Source organism: Stegastes partitus, unplaced genomic scaffold (genome assembly GCF_000690725.1).
Source record: "Stegastes partitus isolate 25-593 unplaced genomic scaffold, Stegastes_partitus-1.0.2 Scaffold1767, whole genome shotgun sequence".
In the NCBI taxonomy this organism is placed as follows: domain Eukaryota; kingdom Metazoa; phylum Chordata; class Actinopteri; family Pomacentridae; genus Stegastes; species Stegastes partitus.
The window spans coordinates 17805-42175 of NW_007579498.1; the positions used below are offsets into that span (position 1 = coordinate 17805).

At 39.9% G+C, this 24371-nt stretch overlaps 1 protein-coding gene across 1 annotated transcript in view; it reads left to right on the forward strand.

Annotated features, from left to right (window-relative positions):
- LOC103372498 (contactin-associated protein-like 2) overlaps positions 1 to 24371 on the forward strand; it is a gene marked incomplete at its 3' end in the record, with an annotated part of 115561 nt that overhangs the window by 5674 nt on the left and 85516 nt on the right. The window contains exons 4-8 of the mRNA XM_008302155.1: positions 6603 to 6655; positions 6997 to 7147; positions 7333 to 7517; positions 13224 to 13367; positions 14548 to 14809. Coding sequence (XP_008300377.1) covers positions 6603 to 6655; positions 6997 to 7147; positions 7333 to 7517; positions 13224 to 13367; positions 14548 to 14809 — 795 coding nt within the window. The remainder of the gene's footprint in view (positions 1 to 6602; positions 6656 to 6996; positions 7148 to 7332; positions 7518 to 13223; positions 13368 to 14547; positions 14810 to 24371) is intronic.

Sequence of the window (24371 nt, forward strand, 5' to 3'; positions counted from 1 at the left end):
TGTAACAAACATAAGAAATCTACTTCATAGATTTGCATTTTCTAGAGGAAGCAACAACGTAGGGCTACATCTAAGCCATTTATGAGGCATGAAGGGATTGTTTTCATTGGGGGAAAAAAAAGAAAAAGTTCTAAATTGGTGGTTTTAACACAGAGAGACGTGTGTTTAGGGGTAATGACCAATGATCAGTGATTGCAGAGGGACTATAAAGGTGCATTTATTGAATCCCATTTACTGACATTTAGGCCACCTCAGCTTTCAACAGTGTCTTGCAGGTTGAGAATAATAAAATCAGTTTTGCTTTGCTTTTCCGTAACACAATAAAGTAGGTGGAGGTATTTTTGCAGACTTCCAAAGACGTCAGAGCTCGAGGCAAGTAGCAGGGGCTGCTCGGATCATTTCATAATTTATGAGGAACATTTGCCTCTTCTTTTCCAAAAACAGCACAAAGCGCGGTATTCATATAACACTCAACAAGTTATATTTCTTAACTTTAGCAAAAAAAAAATAAACAAAAAAGAAGAAGTGTAGGAACAATCAATAGCTTACACAACATGGAGCCGGCTGTCAAGCAGAGCTTTTGTGAGTCGTAAATAAGATTTGGCAGCCCTGAGTAACATACCTGACACACTGTCTATACCTGCAAAGTACTTTAAGAAGTGGTAACCATTTTACTGAAGACAGCAGAAAAAGTTGGCAAGTTGGGCTTGATCCAAGTCCACTGTTTAACACTGACATTGATCTGTCGGTCACTGGAATCTCCAGCCAGTGAGGTCAGGCATTCATATGTTGTGAATGTTTCTGCAGCCTGTCTATTGGAGTGAACAATTGACTTTAATTTCTATTGTACAAAATCTATTTGTGCATTTGAAGTGTCAACTCTTTAGGTTATTATTGCTGTCCAAGCAGGGTTTGCATAAAGCAATAGAAGTTATAGTATGTTTAATGACTTGGTACCCATTTATACTAGACAAAAAACAAAACAAGAAAACTTGATTTTTAAAAGGAGTCTTTTACTTTCCAAATGCCTGAATCTAATTTTTTCTTTTCTCTCCATCAAATGTTCCTCTGCAGCGAGCCATATACCACGTAATGTGAGATAAATGGGAGTAAAACTGCACTCTTAAATTCCCTTTATAGGCACAACAGCAGAATACAATTTGGCAAAATCAATGGGGAGAAAAATTAAGCTATACTAAACTGGGATTATGGGAACTTCCCAGATATGAATATGCTTCAGTTATGTGAAATAGCACTGTTTTATTTAAATAAATGTATGATCCCAGTGCCCTGTCAATCAACAGATGCATAGCCAGACAGACCATTTGTTTGACATAAGAAGGAATGCCATTAAAAATAATAATAATAATCTGCTTTTGGGTCCGAATAAGCTCAAAGAGTTTGTGTTTCTGACAGATATGAATTTTGTCTGCCACGCCTTGACATCTGTTAGATGAGACTCCTAATAAATACACAATCAGGTAAACACATGCTCAGATATCGGAGATACACACCTGCACGTACACACACACACACACACACTCCCCCTGGTCAGGTGCATCATCTTTCAGCGTTGTCTGTCAGCTGTGTTTTGAAGCCTGCAGTGCTTTCTCATGATTACGCTGTCACTGCTCCTTTCTTCAGCATTCAGTCAGAAAATGAGAACTCATACATTTGTCTGTTCATCTACCCATCCCTCACTCCTCCACTCTCCGGTTCTCTCAGAATCCGCTTCTCGTAAATGTTTTCCCACTCCCCTCCCCCCCTCCCCAACCCAAAGATGAAAGAGAGCAGAAGTACAATGTTGGGCAACGACAAAGAAAAGAGGATGAAAGAAGAAAGCACAATGGAGAAGTAGTAGGAGGAGAAGGAGGCAGATAAATATAGATGTTATGTTCCCAGCATAATCACCAAAAATGTTGGTTGTGGATGATAATTCTGGGTTTTGAAAATGTATGATAATTAAATGCAATGCCATATTATGACTCATCTAGGACTGTGCAATAAAAGGCAGTATGTGTCTGAGCGTGTGTGTATGTGTGTGTGTGTGCGTCTGTGCCAGAGCTAGAGGCTATAAAGGAGTCGTGATCCACCGTGCTGTGGAATTTACATGCTCATTTCCATTTTGATTAACATACGATCAACAGAAAATTTAATTATTTCGTAGATGAGTCAGGAAATACTAGAGCCAGCATGTGTGAGAAAGGGGAGTCAGACAGAAACAGAGAGTACAAATGTAATTTTCTATACAAACGCGATCACTCTCACGCAAATGGAATTTCAAAAGGATGTGAGCATATCACAGCTGACTTCAACCTGTGGCCTACTTATGCCAGCAGACTAAATCTGTTGTCAGGATGATGTATCACTATCATCATCTGCCGACTCTAAGAAATGTCCTTATGTAGATTTTGTTTGTGGATAGCATCTATTTCTAGAGCAGGACTAGGGCCAAACACATTCACAGCTTAAAGAGTATTATTATGGTTTTTAAGCACAGAGATGCAGCACGTTTGTGGGGGCGGGGAGGAAGTATAAAAATATAGTATGAGCATAATGATGCAACTTAAAATTGCTTTAATTGCTGAAAATCATTTGATTATTTATCAACTTAACCTACATTTTTATTTTTTTAAAAGAAATAGTAAAATAACATCTAAAATCTAAATATTGTGTTCAACCAGCCGTTTGAAAAAAGCAATTTCCAGGTATTAAAACAGCAAGCGTGTCTGGTGTAGGTAGGTCAAACTGTGGGTGACCTGCTTCTGTGTTCGCAGCCTATTAATTTGCTGCTTATGCAGTGACACTTGTTGCCATGGATACAATTAAACCTTATAACTGGTGCACCTTCGTCTCACCTTAACAACGTGCAGGCGGCGTCCCAGTGGCATACAGGGCTTTTATGCCGGCTGATCAGAGAGCTGATAATGACCAACATGTCACACTGACACATGTGTATTCAAACATTATAGCGTCGCTTAAAATATGAGAATGTTTTTTTTTTCCCTTTGATAAATTTCATTGTACAAACAGGCAATTATCCGAAGTAGCAAATTTGAGAAGACATAAAGGGCACGATGAGTAATTAACGCAGAACGAGTACAAACGTTTGATATTTTTGACATTTTAAAGTGCGGAAGGATTGTTAATATATCGTTTAAACCATATCAGTTTGATATGTAACTTCATTTTAAAAGTTAAGTTGACAGAAAGGCAACATTCCATTAATTTGATAATAATTCTTGGTTTTATGAAGATCTCTGCTCCTTTTAAGTTATACTTACTTTCCCTTTTTGCAAATCTGTTCTTGACATTGACTGGTAAAAAAAAAAAAAAAAAGAAGAAGTGTGAGCTTTGTACATAATTTGCAGTATACTATAATCTACTATATCAACATGTACCTCTTTATAACTGTGTACACCCAACACCTCACACCATTGCATCGGTGATATGACAGTGATAATCAAACTAAGAATATAAGATTTTCAGACCCTGATAACAACCTGTGTCATTTATTTGAACGGCCATAATTGTCTCCCTTTAATCTGCATCACAGTTGGCCAACCTCCATCTCTCATCCTCTCTACCCCTTTGTTTCCATCACCCATTAGTCTACAGTTTGTATAAAAGTCCCCCTAATTCTCTATAAATTCTCCTTTATGACATCAAGCACTCAGCAAAGCTGAAAACCCTTTTCTACACATTTAGCTCCACAATATCTTATAAAACAATTGGAAAACTGTCAAATACCACCACTATCTGCACCATAAACGCGACAAAAGAAGAAACCAAATGAAGTTATCGAACGAAGAGTGGAAACTAAAGAAGAGAAGCCAAAGAAGTAAGGAGTGGCGCAGAGAGGGGAATAATGGAGAAAGATGAAAGTATAGAGACTAGTGAGCGAACAAGAGAGCGCGGTAAAGCTGCGAAGACATTGAAAGACATGAATTTCTATCCAGTGTAAGGCAGCATGGGATCATTTCAGAAGCACTGAAGTTGGAACAAAGGGAACAGATGTAATTTCCCTCAACCCCCCCTCAGTTGTTTATCATCAAAGGCATGCTTGGCATTCTTGTGTGCGTTTTATATATGTGAGAGAGCGAGAAAGCACGTCAGGTCGGGGGACAGCGTGACTGTGCATGAGTGTGTCTGTATATATGATGATCCGATCTCTCCCAAGCTCTGTTATCCCATCATATCCTGTACACCCTTCTCTGCCTGCTCCAACCAATCACAGCACACAGACAGACTCACACACATGTGCTGCACTAACCACTTCAACAGTTGGGGTGATGATAGTAAGATTGAAGAGGTGCTTCAAGCGCTCGAGCACAACACTTTATTTTTCTTCTCAAGATCTGAAAATCTCTGTCACTCTGTTGTTTGTCTCCTTCTTGGACTCAGTCACTGGAAAATCTGTCATACATGTAGTGCTTTATACCTGAAGATAAATATGTTTAACACGTCAGCACAACACTTGTGTTTCCAGTTCTGGCTGGTTAGACATTCACAGTGACTGACAGCTTATCAGACAAAAAAGTGAAAACACCTGTATATATGTATCTGTGCGGGACCTTTTAAACCTTTTGCAACGGTCAAATATAATGGTTCACACATTCTTAGTATGTAACAAAAATATTTCAAGTAAAAAAATTACAATATGTAAATGAGTTCCCATATAAGTCAATGCCACCCTTTGATACATGGCTTATTAACAATTTAGAAAGAAATGTTGTATTGCCCTCTTCATTGATTTGCCTAAAGCACTTAACAATTTGGATGATGTTTGAATATAATTAAATGAATTGGTTTTGATGCAAATGTACAAATGTATTTAACTGTTTTTGTATTTTTCATGGCAGAACTCAAACCGTAGTTACCGAAAGCCATCAATTCGACTTTGTTTAAGGGGTGCCACAGGGCTCAGTTCTAGGTCCCATTCTGTTCACACCGTATGCAAAATAAATTACCCAGGACTGGAAACATCACTGTTCATTATAATGCTGATGACAGTTATTTTTTCAACAGTACTCTCTACTGACGAAGCTTTGACTAATTTAAAGTCAGACCTTTTGGCTATTTAAAAGGCCTCAAGCTTTTATTAAATCTAGATAAGGCTCATTACATGCCTTTCACGGGATTCCAAAATAAAAAAAAACCTTTAAGTTTTACAATTAATGTAGTAACTGGACCTCAAATATAAAAATAAATAAAAGGAATGTGTTAGAAATACCTGAGTATCTGGTTAGATGATAAATTGTGTTTTTTTAAAACTCATACTAAGGTACTGACTAAGAAACCTAAACTTAAATTGGGTCTTGTTTTAGAAATAAGTGCCTCACTTATTGTAATAGTAGGCTGCAGATTTTTCAGGCGACATTTTCATCTTTTAATCAGTGCTTGACTATGCAGATATAATTTACACACATGATACCGCCCTTACCCTCAAGGTACTGGATGCTGTGTATCACCGTCCTCTTAGATTTATTACAGGTGACAGTTTCCGAGCCCATCATTATATTTTCTATGAGACGGCCGGGTGGCCATGAAGGGAACAACGTTGTCCTTCTTTTATTTACAATGCCATTCTAAATGAACTATCATGTTATCTAACATCACTTTTAAAGACTTAGAAATATGGGCTACCATGCCTGCACACAAGATTACATTTCCTTGGAGATCCCATTTATGAACACAGAGTAATAAAACAGCAAAAAACAAAAACACTGCTTTTGCCTTCTATGCTCGTCATAGCTGGAACAGGCTGCAGGACTTTCTTAGATTAAAGTAATTTTTAACCTTAAAAAAGTTTAAGCTTCTGTTAAATGTTTTATATAATGAATACTCTTGTTTTTTCTAATGCTATTCTTAGTGTATCAGCTTAGTCTTTCTGTCACTGATCGAAGAATATAAATCAGTCATTCACAAAAGTATTATTTAATGTGTACAAGTCTCACTTTTCACAATAAAAAAAAAAACTACAGTAATACAATACTTTTAATGCAGCGCCGCTTTACACCAGAGTCTACTTTGCATATGCGGTGGCATGGCAAATACTCAAGCAATTAAACTTTATTTGACATTTTGACTTGTGATAGTAGGAAAAGCACAGGTGGCTAATCACATTAACACTGCATCTATTCTATTCAAGAGTACCAATAAGCCATGACAGCGTGTCAGCGAGCCAACATGTACAGACTGAGGCAGCTAAATTAAATTTAACCATCAATAATTGTATTATTTACACCTGTGTGTTTCATACTGTGGCACGTCAAAATGCCTTGTGTGACAAACGCATACCGGGTGACATTTTTTAATGCACAACCCTCCTACACATTCACATGGTGATATTAAAGGCAGCAATTATGTTTGCAATAAGATATTGAATTCTAACAGGCTCTTAAATGTTCATCTGTTAATAGCACACCTGACTAAACTTTGTGCTACTGTGGTGATTGTTCAGTGTGCGTGCGTTTAGTTTGTGTTTTTAATTGATTTTGTAATCAAACTAATTCTGCAGTCATAGTTTATTTAGTTTACACTATCTCTTTTGATCATGCCTTCTCTGTTTCTTACTGTCACTGTCGTCGTGTCTCTTTTAGGGGCGGATGTCATCAACTTTGATGGGCAGGGAGTAATCTCATATCGCTTTAAGGTACTGGATGATTCTATGTTATTGATGTGTGTTATTTGAATATATGACAGGCAATATTGTCATGATCACTCTAGTTCATGAAAAAACAAAAAATACAACAAGAAATGATGGTAAATAAGTCGTTTGATGCAGATTTTTAGCAGGCAGCCAGAAAACAATGTCAAGGTCCTTTTGTTTTGTAGAAGTAAAAGTAAAGTAAAAAAATAAAAAAAAATGGATAAAGTGTTGTTTTTAGTTTGTCTGCATTTTTTTAAATTAAAGATGAGCCACCTGTGGTGTGAACAAACCTGTGGGGTTTTATTTTGGTTTGTTTGTTTTGGTGTTCATTAAAATCTGCGCAGGTGAAGAAGATGAAGATCATTAAGGATGTGATCGCGCTGAGGTTTAAGACATCAGAAAGTGAGGGTGTGATTCTCCATGGGGAGGGCCAGCAGGGAGACTACATCACCCTGGAGCTTCGCAGGGCCAAGCTGCTGCTGCAAATAAACCTGGGTGGGTAAATGATGCACGGTGTAGAAACGTAGAGCAAAGGAATGACCCTCACAGAAGTCACCTGTCAAATTTGTGTCTACGTGTCCTTATTGAACATATTAAATTACTTTTTTAGTTGTTTGCGGTGTCCAGTGTCTGCTTTTTTTTTTTTGTTGCAACTTACAATATCAGAATCTTTATTACAGGCAGTAACCAGTACGGCTCTATCCTGGGTCACACTTCTGTGACCACCGGCAGTCTCTTGGATGACAATCACTGGCACTCAGTTGTGATTGAACGCTACCGCCGCAATGTCAACTTTACCTTGGACAGACACACTCAGCACTTCAGGACGAATGGAGAGTTCGACCACCTCGATTTGGACTACGAGGTGAGCGGTAAAGTGTACTCAGCATACAGACAGGAATGTGAGGAACACAGATAGAGAATGGTAGTCTCCCACGGGGAATAAATGATGGAATGAATCCAACCCATAAATCTAATCACATGCGGAATACATATGCTGACAAACAGAGGAGGTGACAGGGAAATATGCCATGTATACATCCGTGGAAAGCATGTTTGCTACTTAAATATGCGCAGATATACCAGCTTGACATTGTGGAAAAAAATCTCACGAGGGTGGCCAAATGACATAACAGCTGTACGTTGGTAGGCAGTCGTGGGTGAATACATTTATAAATAACAAGTGGAAGACCATAGAACAAGTCAGTATCCAAATTGTCAGATGATTTATTCCGTTATTTCAGCTTTGCCCAAGACATGGGACATCAGCAGCTGCCTGTTATACAGAGTATTTGCTGCTATATGAAGATCAAACAGGTTTCTCAACCACCTGTAGTTGTTAATTGTAACAGCACGGCATCTGTGAAGTACCATGCTTATCTAATGTGTTCTTGGTTTAACAAGTTCTCGAATCACAGACCAACATTCAAGCCAAGTTTGTTTGTTTGACTCGGTGGTTAGCACTATTGCCTCGCAGCTGGAAGGTCGCCGGTTCGCTTCCTGGTGAAGCCACCTTTCTGCGGGGAGTTTGCATGTTCTCCCCATGCAATGTGGGTTCTCTCCGGGTTCTCCGGCTTCCTCCCACATAGTCCAAAAACATGTTGAGGTTAATTGGTGATTCTAAATTGTCCGTAGGTGTGAATGTGAGTGTGCTTGGTTGTTTGTCTCTAAGTGTAGACTGGCGACCTGTCCAGGATGTCCCCTGCCTTCACCCTGAGTCACCTGGGATAGGCTCCAGCCCCCCCACGACCCTACTGAGGATGAAGCAGTGTGCAGATAATGGATGGATGGATGTGTGTTTAGTCTTTGTAATGTGACTTACTGGATGTTGACCTCAGATATAAGTCAGCTACTTCAGCCGTGCATTCGCCACCTCTTCAGCTATCTACATGTTACTGTTTTCAAAATCTTCCTCACTACGAGAAACAACAGTAGAAACCTCCAAGCATGCACACACTGAAAATCTCATGTTTTACCAAAGATTTGCATGATAATGAGGTGCAGTCAGATCATTCCACAGCACTAACACAGCTCTGTGGAGACAGGTCTTGCTATGACAGACTGAGCCCTAAGCAGCATACAAGGCCTTATATTAATGCAGGCACAAGGCCAGCCACAGTGCTCACACAGTTCTAATGCACTTTTCATCAGTATTGCCAGCTTGGAAAGATGGCGAAGACTTTGTTTGTTCTGATTAGGTTACACAGTGCTAAATGAGGGCTAATGTAGCAATGAAGTTGTAGTGTTTCCACCTGCTCAGGTCATCTCTTATTTCAGACATGGAGCAATCTTGGTGGCTGTATTGGCAGAGTTCTGTACATAGATCCGTCCAGAATCATAAATTTCACTTTATGAGCACTGAGTTTTTCACCTTTCTGTTTGTTGCACGTTTTGAAATCCACTGCTGTTTGATTCTTAAAATGCTACTTGGTTTGATTAAGGCAGAGTCTGTATCAGACCTGTTATTGGTTGAGTATTAACAACAAGGCTGCCCATTTCAGTTAAATAATGAAGCAACCTCAATGCAAAATGTGGATTTTATTGTGCTTCAGAACTATGGCATTATGCAACTCATGCTAATGTTTGTACGCAGACTGCGAATGCTGAGCCGAATGTCCTCAGGGCTCCAGTTGGTCATTGAGAATTGCTGCGCTGACACTAAATCCACGCACACTAGTTACGCATAGGTGCTCAGAACAACACATCAAAGCAGCTCATGAGCCATGATAAATATAATCACCCTGTTCATGCCCCGATCAATCTGGCATTATTGGCTTCATGTGCTACTCAGTCTCTTGCTTGTGCCCTCAGTTGCATTAGACATATATCAACCCGCCCCCTGAATGCACACAACGACACTTACGCCACCCCCTAGTTCATTTTTCCTTCTCTGGGGGGGTTCAGCGCCGTTCAAAATAAATTATTCGATTTTATTCTAATTGAGGAGGGGGTATTACTCATGCTCTTCGTAAACCTTTCCATAACAAAAGCTGAGTTCGCTCGCAGGCTTTGCTACATTAATGTTTGAGATGTTGCGTGTTTGTATTTGGGAACCTAATGATGGAGGTGAATCCCAGGCTTCAAGACAACTGTGAATTTGGGTTTAAGGGCAGTACTGCTGTTCAGTCCTCTAACTGTTAATGTGAGTTTTTCTCAGATACAATCTAAACCCTTCCAAACTGCTGCAAGTCTTCTATTTATGTATATCCTTGATAGTAACCTGTCTTTGTGATGCTATTGCAGCTATCGATACTATTACTGCATTAACTTTACTTATACAAGTTACTCATTTGCAGCTGCATGCAGAGTACTCATCACTGGTCAGTACAGTACATTGATATCACACAGGAAATTAGATATTGGTTTTAAACTATGCTCTAGCTCTAATCCATAAAACTCACATAATCAGCATCAGCCAGTAATGGAATGCAAAGAGCTCAGCTAATAATACTTAAAACAGGAAATTGATTGTGGAATATATATGAGTGGGAAATACATTTGTGTGTAATGTGAGTGTGTGCGGTGAGTCCATTTGTGGCTATATGCGTGCGTTTGTGTGTTTGTGTTTATATTGACACGCTCGTGTGTAAGTGTGTGACCTTTACTAGGTATTGCTGATATGGCTGATCTATTCCAGTGTTAAGTAGGATACTGAGAAATGGGGCAGGACAAACCACAGTCCAATTAAACTGAAGCTGTTGAATTAAGGGATCTTCAGGGAAATCTATACAACAGGGTGTACCAGGAGGTTTGTGTGTGTGTGTGTGTGTGTGTGTGTCAGTGTGTGTGGTGCATCTGTGGTGAGCCCTAAATGAATCCTGGCAGTGTTATTGCCTAAGTATCTCAACAGATCGCAAAATTGTGACCAGCTTTTAGTCAAAGTGCACCACTGTACTCTATTTAGTCCGCACGCTTCCTCGTGCGCGTGTGTTTGCATGTTTGCGTGCGCGCACATCTGTGTGTCTTCAGCTCCCATTTAAGCCCGTGGACTAAATATCCGGGTGCATTTGTGTCTACCCTTGGCAGTAATTACTAAGACTACTGGAGCGTCACCACAGCCCACATACACAGCGCAGACACCGACTCACATTCGCACACACACACACACACACACAGACAGACAGACACATCGACTGGTAATTGCAGACCGCCCTCCATCATCTTGGCTTCCTTCAGGGCTCAGAGCGATGTCTGAAAGAAAGGGGAAAAAAAATGAACACATGTAGAACTGCAGAAAAATATGAAACGCAGTTTACATTTTCATCAGTCTTGTGTCCTTCAGCGCTTCCCACCAGATGCCTGTTTATTAGCCTCTGTCTCCTCACCTCAATTCTCCTCTCATCGCATCTGTTCGCCACAAACCCCTGCTTCCTTCCTTAAATGCTTTCGCCCACTAACCCAGTGGTCAGCTTACATGTGATTTCAGATTTGTCAGTATTGTGTGGGGTATGCATACTGCATGGGGCTGGCACTAGTTGCTCTGCATATGTATATATAATCAGAGGAGTGACAAGGGATCGGAGCTGTTTTATTCTTCTGTGCCATCTTGCAGCAAACTGGCCTAAATTTGGTGTTACAATATTTGCTGTAAACATAATATGATGCCGCCAGAATTTCAGAAATGGTTATGTATATATTTAGGCTCCAACCCCTGTCAAATTATCCGTGTCTTCTTATTTCCTCGTCATCATAAGAGGTCTTTTGTCTTTGACTGGTAGCACAAAGCAAAGAAAATTTGTCCTTTCAAAATGTACAATTCAGACCATAGGTATTTAGACAGGCACACATTTCTGTTCTTAAGCTCCATGCCTCAGCAACTTCAATTTGAAATAAAATAATGGACACTCCATTAAAGTGCCAAGTCTCAGTTTTAATTTGCGCAGCTTTATGTCAACGTTGAAACAACTGTGTGTGAGATATAACCTTTTCATTACACAGTGCACACAGTTTAGGGGCTCAAAAATACCTGCACAGGCTACTGCATGAAGTCTGACAAAATCACCTTATTTATTGTTTTATGGAATATACTTTACAGTCAGTGATTGCTGGAGGTTTTTGACCCACGAGGATCACCAGATGCTTTGTATCTGCCCAGGTGATGCTCTTTAAGGCTTTCACTGCAGACCCCTTCAGCTCTTGATTGTTGTTGGGTTTCTGCCTTTAGAATAGAACAGAATAATTTTTTTATTGATCCCCCATTGGGGGAAATTTACACGCCACAGCAGCATCCAAAAATATAGAAAGAAAGTACAAGAAGATAGCAGTCATGAATAAAAACAGTATTTACATTGAAAAGATGTTGTACAGTCTTACTGCAGTTGGTAGGAATGACCTGCAGTAGCGCTCTTTCTTGCAGAGAGGATGTTTGAGTGTGCTGCTGAAGGAGTGACTTAAAGCCCCCACAGTGTCATGCAGCGGGTGAGAGGGGCTGTCCATGATGGATGTGAGCTTTGCTAACATTCTCATCTCACCCACCTCCTCTATGGAGTCTAGGGAGCAGTCCAGGACAGAAGCAGTTTAACCTTTAATCTGATTTTCAGCAAGTAGATTACCACTCAGTCAGCAAAGATCATTTGACTGATTTGGACAGTAAACAATATTCCACCTTTTCAGTCTGAAAAAGCTCTTTGGAGGGTTTGGCCATATGTTTAGGATCGTTGTCCTGCTGAAAGATGAAATGCTGTCCAATCAGTTTTGATCATCTATAAATATCAGTGTGCCAGTTCCATTGGCAGACGCACAAGCACAAGCCATAACAGAAGCACCACCGGGGTTGACAGATGACGTGGTTCTCTGGGTCGTGATCTGTTCCTTTTTTTTTTTTTTCTCAACACTTTCTTCTTTCCATTTTGACTGAGGTTATTTTTGTTCCATGAGTTCATAGAACTTTGTCCCAGAAAAGGCTTTGTGTCTTGTGGTCAGTCCTCTGAGGTTTTGGTGACAAAGTTTTCTTTTGATCCCTGTCAAAGCAACACGCTCACCTACGTCCTTGTTATCTTCTTCACTTGCATGGCCACCTCTTTATTCCTCATACTGACAGTCAACTCTCAGCAGCCGCTGAGCCACGTGTGAGTTTTCCTGTGCATGAACTAACATTGAAATGACAACCAGCTGCCCATGAAACTTTTGGTAGCCAAGTGTCAAGCCAATTACATTTGAAGCCTTCCAATTTGGGCACTATATGTTAAAAGATATCATATCTCACACAGCGCTCTTTCAGCATCTGTGTAAAAGTGTTCAAACTAAAGTTGAGACTTGACACATATTCATTATTTTATTTCAAACTGACTCTTCTGCAGCACAGATGCTAAAGAACCAAAAAGAAATGTAACTGTCCAAATACTGAACCATGTACTCTCCATTTCATCTGTTAGTGGTCATCCTGACATCTTACAAAAGTCAACGAATAGTATTTTAGTAATTATTGCAACCAGAGATTGTGCTTCTTTCACTCCCCATTGGTATTTAATAGGAGTATCAACAGAAGCTAATTGACTGTAAATGAATTCTTAATGTGTTCGTATCCCGCTCTTCACCTCTTTTTACCTCTTTGCTCTTTGTCTCTTTCTAGTTGAGTTTTGGGGGGATGCCGTACAGTGGGAAGCCAGTGGGAGGAGGAAGGAAAAACTTTAAAGGCTGCATGGAGAGCATCAACTACAATGGAGACAACATTACAGACCTGGCCCGCCGAAAGAAGCTGGACACCTCCAGTTTTGTAAGGAAAACGTGCATTCACACTCCAATGGAGACGCACTCGTATGCACACATGTACTAAACACAGCTCAGAATCGAAACAGTGTGAAACGACGCTTCCAAAGGCAGTTGAATCCTGAACATGCTCATTATTGTCACACTAGATCTGTAGTTGACCTGAACGAAGGGTCGTATTATTCAGTGCACCAAAGTAGTTTAACATATTCATAATTAATCAGATACAACTGACCTGTCAGTGGCCCCTCCATGTGCTTCCTTTCTGTCTTTGTGTTCCTGTTGTTTTCATGCCCGCCACTTCGTTGCAACCTTCAAAGATAGAATTTAACTGTAATGACTGCAGAACCGTTTGTTTTCGGGCGCATAAAATACTCGAATGCCTTGCTTCTCTCCATCAAATGTTCAACAATGTGGATGACTGCTGGATGTAACAGCACATTAAATGTTTTCTCGAAATCCCTAAAATCAGGTACTGAACAGCTGCTGATAGACCGCGAAGTCTTAGATCTCCACACTCTGCCGGTTCCTCCTCAGCTGTGGCCAGCCAGTGTATCTCCTTCGATCTCTAGTGAACTGATTGAACAAATGGAGGCACTAATCAAGTTCATTAAAGCCGCACCGCTAATTCCCTCTGATGACTCACACAGCCATTCATTTCTAATCAAAGCAGATCCACGCTTGGATTTTCGAAAGACACACACACCAATGCAATCAGTAATCATCTATAGTTGGTAAGGCAGCTCAGTATTGTGTGTTTGCTAATGATTTGATTAAGAGCACAAGGTTGGAGAAGCTCAATGGTAATTAGTGCCTAAATTCCACAATTCTGTTTGTTTTTGCATCGCGCACAGAAATCACCCAGGTCACTGTTTAACCCTGGATTCAAAGGCAGGATGAGCCAAAAAAGAGAACATTTAGTGATGTGCACAGGCATCATCAGTCTTTGAATCTAGCTTCAGTCAGGAACATCTGAAGGTAAACATGCAGAGACGAGATTCAAAGCAGCGAAAATCTGCTTAATAAGTACATAATTTTTGAAAGTGTTTGGGGCATCTAAAACATTTAAAACATTTAAATAACATCACATATTCAAGTGATTAGCTTTGCTTTTTACTTTTCTCTTTGAAGACCAATTATGTCTCTTTGTTGGTCTCCCTCTTTTTTCCATATCTGTGTCCCTACAGCGCAACCTGTCTTTCGCTTGTGTCGAGACCCACACCTTCCCGGTCTTTTTCAATGCTACCAGCTTCCTGCAGCTGCCAGGCCGAGCCAATCACAACACGGTGTCTGTGGGCTTCCAGTTTCGCACCTGGAACCCCGACGGACTCCTTCTCTTCAGCAATCTCGATGATGGCACGCTGGAGATCTCTCTCGAGGAAGGCAAAATTACAGTTCATATCAACGTGACGAAGGCGGCCAAAAACTACCGGGTGGACTTATCATCAGGTATGGTTGTCTGCTAATGCGGTCGCATAAAGAATCAGGCGATTTATATGTAAAGTTTTCTTTCGTTAAGCATTACATTTCTTATCAAGTTGTGCAATAAGACACTTTAGTACACTACAGCACTGTTGCTTTTTACTTAACAAGATGATAAAAGTCTGTCAGAAGTTGCATGGAAACAACATAGTGATGCTATTTATATGAGCAACAGGTAATTATGAGTGAGTCAAGATGCCTATCATTGTACTATATTCTCTCCTTTTTTAATAATTCAATTAGCATGAAGTGTCATGAAGATATGGAGTGACAGTTAGTGCACACCAGTACTGTTTGGTTGAGTAAAGAAAGGAAGTAATTTCTGAACAACAGCAAAATTAAAAGCAAAGTTTTTGGTGCAGACATCATAGCCTAAGTTTTAACATTTCCTGAACCTAAAATTAACCTCTCTTTTCCTCATTAATATCTTAATTTAGCCAGTTTGGCACATCAGTTCTATTTTTTCTCGATTTTTAACATCCAAGATGCATCGCTTTCCCCACTTTTGAAGCATTACACACATAAGTTATCACACTTGTCACATCAAAACAATTTTGGACAGTCTCAGTTAAGATATTCCTCTTGGTCTGGCCTTGATCTCATTCCTCCACGCTCTCTGGCTTTGACATGGTCTTGATTTATGTGGCCCTAATCCCGGCAATACTAATAGAGGGTCTAATGGTAGAAAATAGTTTCCAACAAATAAAACACACAAGGAATACTTTGATGCCGAAGAAATGAGATCCTATTTTTCCCACTTCCTCAGACATGACCTACAGTTTACAAAGTAAACAAAAAATCATTACGACTAGAAATGTTTACGACAAGTGCTAAATGAATGCATCTTTTAAGGACGCCGAATCTGAGTGTTAGTTAATTTGGATGGGCTGGTTTGGTTTCTGCTGCGGCGGATGAAAATAATTTTATTCCCAACAAGCCTGTCTTCAGTGGCCCCTTTCATTACATTTCTTTCGCTCCTACCCCTCTTATCCTCCCTTCTCTCCCTCACTCTGATTTCTTCCCTCCCCTTCTTTCTTTCCCTCGCTCTTTCTCTTTCCTTAGACACACTCATTTATTCTGTCCACTGCTGCTTTAATAGGCCATTATGCCCAGGGGTAAGGATTATTACAGAGTTACCCTCTAGGCTAATTGGGCTTGAGCCTGCGATTACATCAGTATTACTATAATACACAGAAACACAAACACACATTCTCACACGCAAACACGCGCTCCCTTCTTTGATTCTGTTATTAGTATCTCTAAGAAAGAAAGCCACACTGGCTTCTGGCTTCAATGACACAGTGGGAGTTGGGTAGACTTGTAATGAAATGCTTAGTCCCTCTTAATAGCAAATATACTGGGGAGCGACGTGCAGATGCTCACATACTGAGGAGCAGAACGAGAGCGAGAGAAAAGAGAGGCTTCTTACAGAGACCACACAATCCATTTTTCTTCTCTCAGCGGGGATAATTTGTTTATGAAGCTGTTTAGCGACAGCTTACTCTGACGTACATCACAATCTTGCATTTGCTGGAAGGTAAAAATGATGCGGACCATACGCTCGGATCTTTCTATGTGACATTTTTAACCTGTGCAACTTTTCAACCAAGTAAGGCTGATGAAGAGCAAATTCACAGGAGACAGTAGATCACAGGGTGGTATCTTATTGGGATTAAATGTTCGGAGAAAAGACACAGAGAACGAAAAGAAAGATCTTTTCTAATGAAAGACATAGAATTGACTCAGCGATAAACGTCAATAAACTAAATTAAATCCTATAATGTTAGAAATGTGTACATTGAGCTATTTATTAACTAGCTGAGCTGAATTCTCACATCACACAAATGTGTTAACAGAATGTAAAAATAGGTATTACAAGTACAGAAATTTCCCACCTAGTCTCTCCTGACATATCCATAAAAAAATATGTTATATGCATGTTTCTGACCTGCAGTAGCTCTTGTTCTCTTCAGTCAACAATATGTTTTATATTCGCATCAAGTCAAATGAGTTGCTGGTACCACAGCTATCACTAACAATGAGCATCCTAGTTCACCTCTTTCATTTTACATTTGATTTGCTGTTTAGAGTTTGTGTCCAAGTGTCAGTGAGACCCAGATACTTGTTTTTCTCACAAACTGTTGAATTATACTACGGCGAAAGTGTGTATTAATGTTGGACATTCCACAGGTAGTGATTAATGTTGTGAAACATTTGCGCATTTGTAACACATCAGTCACACCGTTATCTCCAGAGCACATTTAAAGCAGTAGCCATTGAGCCAAAGTGTTTTGTAGTAGAGTAAAAAGATTAGTGTTGCAAATTTACCAAACAAATTTAAATATCAAGCTTAACACCTTACAGTGTTATTTATGGTGTGAATTTAGTGGAATAATTTAAATATTATGACTAAAACCTGACAAAATTCTATAAAATACCTGACTAAACTTGATGGTATGGTTAAGACCCTGCGGTAGTATCAATTATGCCGATTTAACTGACTTATTTAAAAATTAAAGTTAAGATCCCTCAAAATTATGCATAGAAATGCATGAGAATGAATCTAGAGGAAGCATATTAGCCACAGCGGAGAGAAAGCACTTCCTTTTAACAGGAAAAGACCCCCAACAGAACCAGGCTCAGGGAGGCGACCATATGCCTCGACCAGTTGAGGTGAGGATAAAAGGGAGAGAGAAAGACAAGCAGAAAACAAAAAAAAGAGAACGTAAACGCTGGACAGATTGGTGAGATAAGTAGCTGCGGATCAGACTGTACAGCTTCAGAGCCAGCAGAGAGGTACAAGGACAGAGAAGACAAGCAGAAACCAATGGCAGAGAGATAACACAAAGTTAATGACATGCAATAGTGCATATAAATGACTGGAGGCGGTGACAAGCATGAACACATGTGAAGACAGACATATTAACAGGATTGTTAAAGTCAAGCATATGGGCAGGTGGGCTAAAAACAGGAGGAACTGTAACAGCAAAAAGAGTAAACCAGAAAACTGAGTGAAATCAGGCAACCAATCGATACAAAACAGCAAAACAGCAGAGTGGACATGACTCGGGCTGCTTCAGGAAGAACTAAAATCAATGAAAAAAGGTGAGCCTTTAATTTAGATTTGAAATTGCCAATGGTGAGACAGAATTTAATGTTGAATGAGAGACTGTTCCAGGGGCTGGAGGCAGTAACTGAAAAGGCCATGTCTCCTTTGGTTTTGAAGTGTTAGAGGAAGACTTAGAGGAGGAACTGTGAGTGACCTCGGGGCAGAAAACAGAGTTAACATATTGGCAATGTATTGCCAAGCTAAACCGTTAAAGGCTTTATAAACCAATCTAAACTCTGTATTCTCGTGGGACCCAATGCAAATGAGCCAGAACCAGGATGATGTGCTGTCTTTCCTTCTGCATTCTGAGCTAACTGTAGTGAGGAAACGTTGGACTGTGTCAACTCCATATACAGGGAATTACAGTAGTCCAGACGCTCAAATTCATAAATACATGTATAACAGTTTCCAGGTCCTTGAGAGATAAAATCAGTTTCAGTTGGTTCTGAGCTGACAAAAGCTGGCCCTCACAAAGCTGCTGAATTGTTTAATAAAATTGAAAAAGGAGTCCAGGAATACACCCAGACTTCTGACTGCACATTTTCAGTCAGAGGGCCGAGCACATCGCTGAGGAGAGCTGAGTGGAACAAATAGAATACGGCATTATTCAGGAGATTATGTTGAGGATCATTAGTGTTAGTTTCTCCTGGATATTACTTTTGGATTTTTTAATTTATTTTTTTGCTAAAGCTGCTTAATGCAGGTTGCACTGTGTTATTTTTAAGTGCCTGAATGTGTGTCACGTGTGTGCAACTGTGGGGAATATTAAGTTTGTGTCGGTGTTCCGTATGCATATATTGTAATAGGAAGATATTTGGACCAAAGAGATAATTTAATAGCCTTTTCATGCATGACTGCATGAACATTGTCCTCCAACTACCAGCTTGTAATTTAAAAGCTTTTGTCTGCAAAGCCCAAGTGAATCTGCAGGTGCAGTACGAGAAAGAGGTAGGTGGATGACGGAGGGGATGTGAATGAAAAAAAAAAAAAACCCTTCATATCTCTTCATAACCTCATTCTTGCCTCAATGGGTCCTAGGTCATTAAAGTTCTTTTTATTTCCCTGATTGGAAACAGAGCAACGGGTATAGTAGATCTTGCCTACGAGGAACACACACGGCGCAATAACTGCTCGTGTCTACAGACGTGTGGTTTTTTTGTGTGTGTCTGTGTGAGAGCAACAACTCGCCCCGAGGCTGTTTGTGACCTGCAAAAGCCTGCTCTCCTGTCCTTTGAGAAAACCTCTGTCATTTCATCCACTCCTTCGTCTCGAGCAGACGGATAAACTGTAAAACTAAAGGGAACGTGAAGCCTTGGAGGGAACACTCTAGATTAGACTGAGTGTCTTGTCAATGGTGTGTGTGTGTGTTAATAGGTACTTAGTTAATCTTGTAGTTTTCCCATGACTTTACTTTACTTACTCATTAACTCTCGTTTCTTCATTTTCGCTCCCATTGCTGATTTGTCAGAGTTATAGCAACAGCTTTATTAGAGAGGGGCTGGAAGATGTTGCCATGTTGGCCATGCAGCAGGACCAAAGCATGTTTTGTGCTCAAATATAAATCAAACCCCTATTTTCCACATTGCCTACCATGAAATGATCCACTAATCCAAAGCCAATGGGAAAAAAATGGCTCCTTTTTTATCTGAAACAAATAGCTGATGGATTTTTGTTTCTTTTTGCCATTGAGCACGTGTGTTAAAGATGCTACCCTTTGATCACCCTGTTGATTAATTATTGAATTATCGGGCACCGGCATTGTTTCCATGGAAACAATACTCACTGTCTCCAGCGCTTTTTTTCAGAGGCCAAGAAATCTAATTTCCTAAGAGGCTCTCGAGCAACAAAGTGAGGAAATACGTTTTTGTACTCCTGTTTGGCTGTCAAAGAAGACAAAACTTGTAAGTAGTGGTAATTAATCTTAATGAATTAAATCTGCTTCTGCGTCTTCTGGAAAAGATGAAAATGTGATTTAGCTCTCCGCGTCGCACATCTCCGTGTGTGATTGTCGACGCCGACTCGAGAAGGCGAGATAATCATTAATACACCTGGAGATTGACACGAGGCGAAGAGAAATGGAAAGATTTGTCGCTACAGCTACACATTGTAGTGCTGTCATCATTCAACAAGTCCGGCATTTAATGTTGTCAGTAGTTTTATATATTTCTTTTATCACTTGCATCTATCCATCTATCTATCTATCTATCTATCCATCTATCCATCTATCCATCTATCCATCTATCCATCCATCTATCCATCCATCCATCCATCCATCCATCCATCTATCCATCTATCCATCTATCCATCTATCCATCCATCCATCCATCCATCCATCCATCCATCCATCCATCCATCTATCATCTATCCATCCAAATATGTTTTTTATGTTAAAACTGTGCGTGTGTGGTTTTGTTTTTTTGAATGCATGTGTTCATGCCCATCAACTCAGCCAGAAGTAATACCATTACTTCCTCTGAAAGGCAGAATCACTATCAGTCACACATGAGGTTACTTGCGCAGTCCGAACAGGAAGCATACAGCATTACAGTAATGGAAAGGCCTGAGGCACAGTTTAGAGGGGAAAAACACACTACAGCCACCCCTGATTATAATGTTATATTGTTTCATTCCCCCCCCCTGCATGTGTGTTTCTGTGTGAGTGCGTGTCCATTTGTGTTTGCGTGCGTGTTCAGGCAGGGCTTAATATGTCGTATTCCCTGGCTTTGTTGGCGTGTTGCCATCTCTGAAGACGTGCAAAGCTCTTCAAATTACCTTGGAGGACCGAATATTTAGGAGCGGAGGAGATGGGGGAAGAAAAAATTCATGAATGCCAGAGGGCCCCATAAATTTATAGCAGACAAAATTCATTTATAGTGTACATACAGGATCAATATGTAATAGAAATAGGGGAAACAGGAGGAGAGGAGAGAAATGATGGGGAAAAGAGAGTAGAAAAAGAGGAGCTGTAGGGATGAGAGAGGAGATGGGAGGAGAAGGGAAAGTAAGCAGAAAGAGGAGCAGAATGGCAATGTTACAGAAATAATATCCACAGTGTACAGTCTTACAAGGATTTGTTGCACCGCGTGATATCCCTAACACGTTCTCCAGGGAGAAGAGACAAAAACGAAACAATCAGGGACAGCCATAAATAATGCCTCTTCCCCAAGTGTAATGTGATAATATGAAAATAGCTATTACTCTCTGATATCTGTGTAATCTACCTGAGCTCATTTTACAGTTTCACATTCTATTTAGTAGTTTTTTGAATTAATCGCCATGTCACTGGCTTTGGTAAAGAGCCTACTTTTGGTTTTACAGTCTTATAATTGAGATTAGGTTCTAATTTATTTAGCCAATTTTTAAAAAGGCATTACAGAACAAAAAAAATGTTTAATAACAGGTGTGATTTACACACACACATATACACACAGCACATTATTTGGATGTGTTCATTCCTACAAAGTACATTGTTTAGTTGCCAAAACATTTTGTCTTGCTCAGTTAAAGTCACGTCAGGTTTTGCATTTTGATCTTGTGTACTGCTGGCATTGACATGTCATTCTAAATTATTATTCTATTCCTTCATTATTTAAAATCACATTTCCATTTAGTTGCTTTCGCCTGTTCAAGCTCTTCCTCGTTCTCAAAATTAGATACCATCCGATGTTGCTGTCTGCTATCCATCATCGCTCTCAGTGGCGAATATAGCCGAAATCAATAGAAATGCAATACTAACAGATAGGCGGATAAACACAAATGCACACACTCCTCTTTAAAGCCTGTGGGATATCACTTGCTCTTGGTTGTTTGGGAGAAGGCCAATCTTAAATCTGCGTGCTCTGGGTTTAGGCCTCCTAACTTTGTGATTCCGCTCATCCTCACCATGTGGAGGTTCCCACTTATCTGTGCATGCATTGGCTCGACCTCCTCTGCTTTACAAAACTTTCTTTGACACTTTTGCCGTCTGAGCCCGGGCCTCAGTTTGACATAATCGGTTGTGTAACACTGCGGGTAATGCAACACTTCTGATGGTCAGGTAGATCCCTGAAACACCCAAACTGCAGATACCTGGAGTGCTGTTCTGTATTATCATATAATATCCTGTTTTTTTTTCCTTCGGCTAATCTTCAGCTAGTTTGACAGGGTCAGATGCTATAGTTGAAGGACTTCACTGTGTCGGTCCGCTTGGACCTGAATGCGTCGCTACACTCTCGACCTCACCGTGTGAAGTATGTTACGTCTTGAAGTCATATCTGCTGTTACCATAGTAACGGGTGAGATGTGCACCTTGTGCCGGTATTCATGTGTTTTTAAATGTGTGTCGGGGTGGACGTTCTCGGGTGAAATGACGCATGACAGCGAAATCCCCCTGATGTTGTCTCCACGTACCCTGCTAGGAACTAAGCATATGTTTAAAGCAGTTGGTGGACCTTTTTGATATCTTGTCTTACAACGTGGAGCTTTTTATCATATCCAGTTCCACTGATTTACGGTGATAACACGCACTGACCCTCACGCAGAGTACATTCACCAGAACACTGAGCTGTATGTTGTTGCTGTCCGACCCCCTGACCCCTCTTTTCTATTACACTTGTAGTAGGCTTAAAGGCTTCAGTAGCTTTGTGGTTCATTTTTTTCTTATTTTACTAAGTTGATAGGGTTTTGTTTTGTTTTTTTTGCTTTGATTTAGGAAACCACTTTGACCAAATTGGAAAAAAGCTCTGTAGTTTCAGCTATTATATTACATATTTGTGTTTGCCCAATTAATAACTACTTTTAAATGATTTATAGCATTTGCAAATTAAATGATAATAATATATGTTTTAAAACATGTAGTTCTATTTTATTTGTACAGAGCAATCCATACCTTTAAACTCTAGGCTTTGGATGTATGTGGCCTGTTACTGTACCTATGACATATAACTGCACCTGTTACAGAGGTGCGTTTTAATTGGAGGGGGAGAAGAAATAAAAAGTGTTATCTTTCCTTTTATTGCACAGACATAGAACATTAAATTCTCTATTTATGCATATGTGGCATCCTTATGCTTAGAAATTCCACACAGAGCAAGCAAATGTTTCTAAATTTGTTCAAAGATGGAAGTTGTGGGGCTTTAAATTCCCCCAAAAATCACATTTAGAAGACAAATAATCAGTGAATTTGGATTTTTGATCATGATAATTTGAAGTTCACATCATCCCGTTCTGTCTTGAATGCACCACTGAGACGTTATCTGTGGCTGCTATATCGCACTGACTGCTAAACAGTTGGCGAAGAAAAATCAGCTCTGGTGATATTTGTGTCTGCAGTGGCATTGTGGTTTCTAAAACCTAAATATATCTGGATTTTATGAGATAATAAAAGCATTGTCATTTATGTCAGTTTTGTGACAGATTAAATTGTTAGCAGCCTTCGAAAACACAGCGCGTACAGTAAATACATTGTGTCTTGCAGTATCCTAATGATTGAGGACACTAAACATTTACATGCACACTTATGCTCGGTGTTAATGTAGATTTTAGAATGTTGCAATTAATCCATATTTTATGCAATTAGGTTACTTGGATTAAGTTTAATTGCACATCCTAGTGCTTATTGTTACTGTCTGTGGCTGCTCCCATTCACACCGTATGTTTCATTACTACATAAATGGAACAACAACCTGAGGAAGAAATAACTCTTCTTCCTTTAATGACAGTTGAAAATGGTAAAGCCAATTACTGATCATGTGCGTTAGTCTACTTAATCAGCAACTCCAGCATACAGGAGTCAACATCTTTCTGCTGCGTATATGAATAAGAATAAGATGAGACAAGTATGAATATAAGAGACAAAAAAAAAGAAGAAAACAAGCATTTATGAGCTAAAGAAACACTGGTTGCTTTTCAGTGCACCATCACCATTATTGTTTAATACGGTATGATCCTGGTGAAGTCATCAGACTATATTTGAAAGTGACACAGACAGGATCATCATAAAGTCCACACTTGCCTGCTTCAGAATGAATGCATCTGCAATGAATGTGTGACCATTAGTTGCCTCAGAATTATGCAAAATTCTCTGGCTGCGGCGGTATAAATTTAGTGCCATCCATTCTCCGCTTTTGTTGTTTAAGTCAGTGAATCTGAAGTAGCAGACTCCCTTGACAGGCGCAGTGAAGATACCCGCAACAGTAGGGAATTGAGGAGCTCAGGCCTGTCCATCACTTGGGTAATATTATGATGCGTTTTGTATCGCATGCCAGTAGTTGGGTTGTAAGCCCCGCCAATATTTGTGAAGACTGTACTGTAGACAAGTGGAGTTTCAATATTGGATATTCCGATCAAGCTGGCTTTCTCTGCCGGTCTGACCAGTGCAGAGAGCCAGCTTTGGAGTTTCTGGGAACACAGCATGGAAACATTTAGGGGAACAGCTTGAAA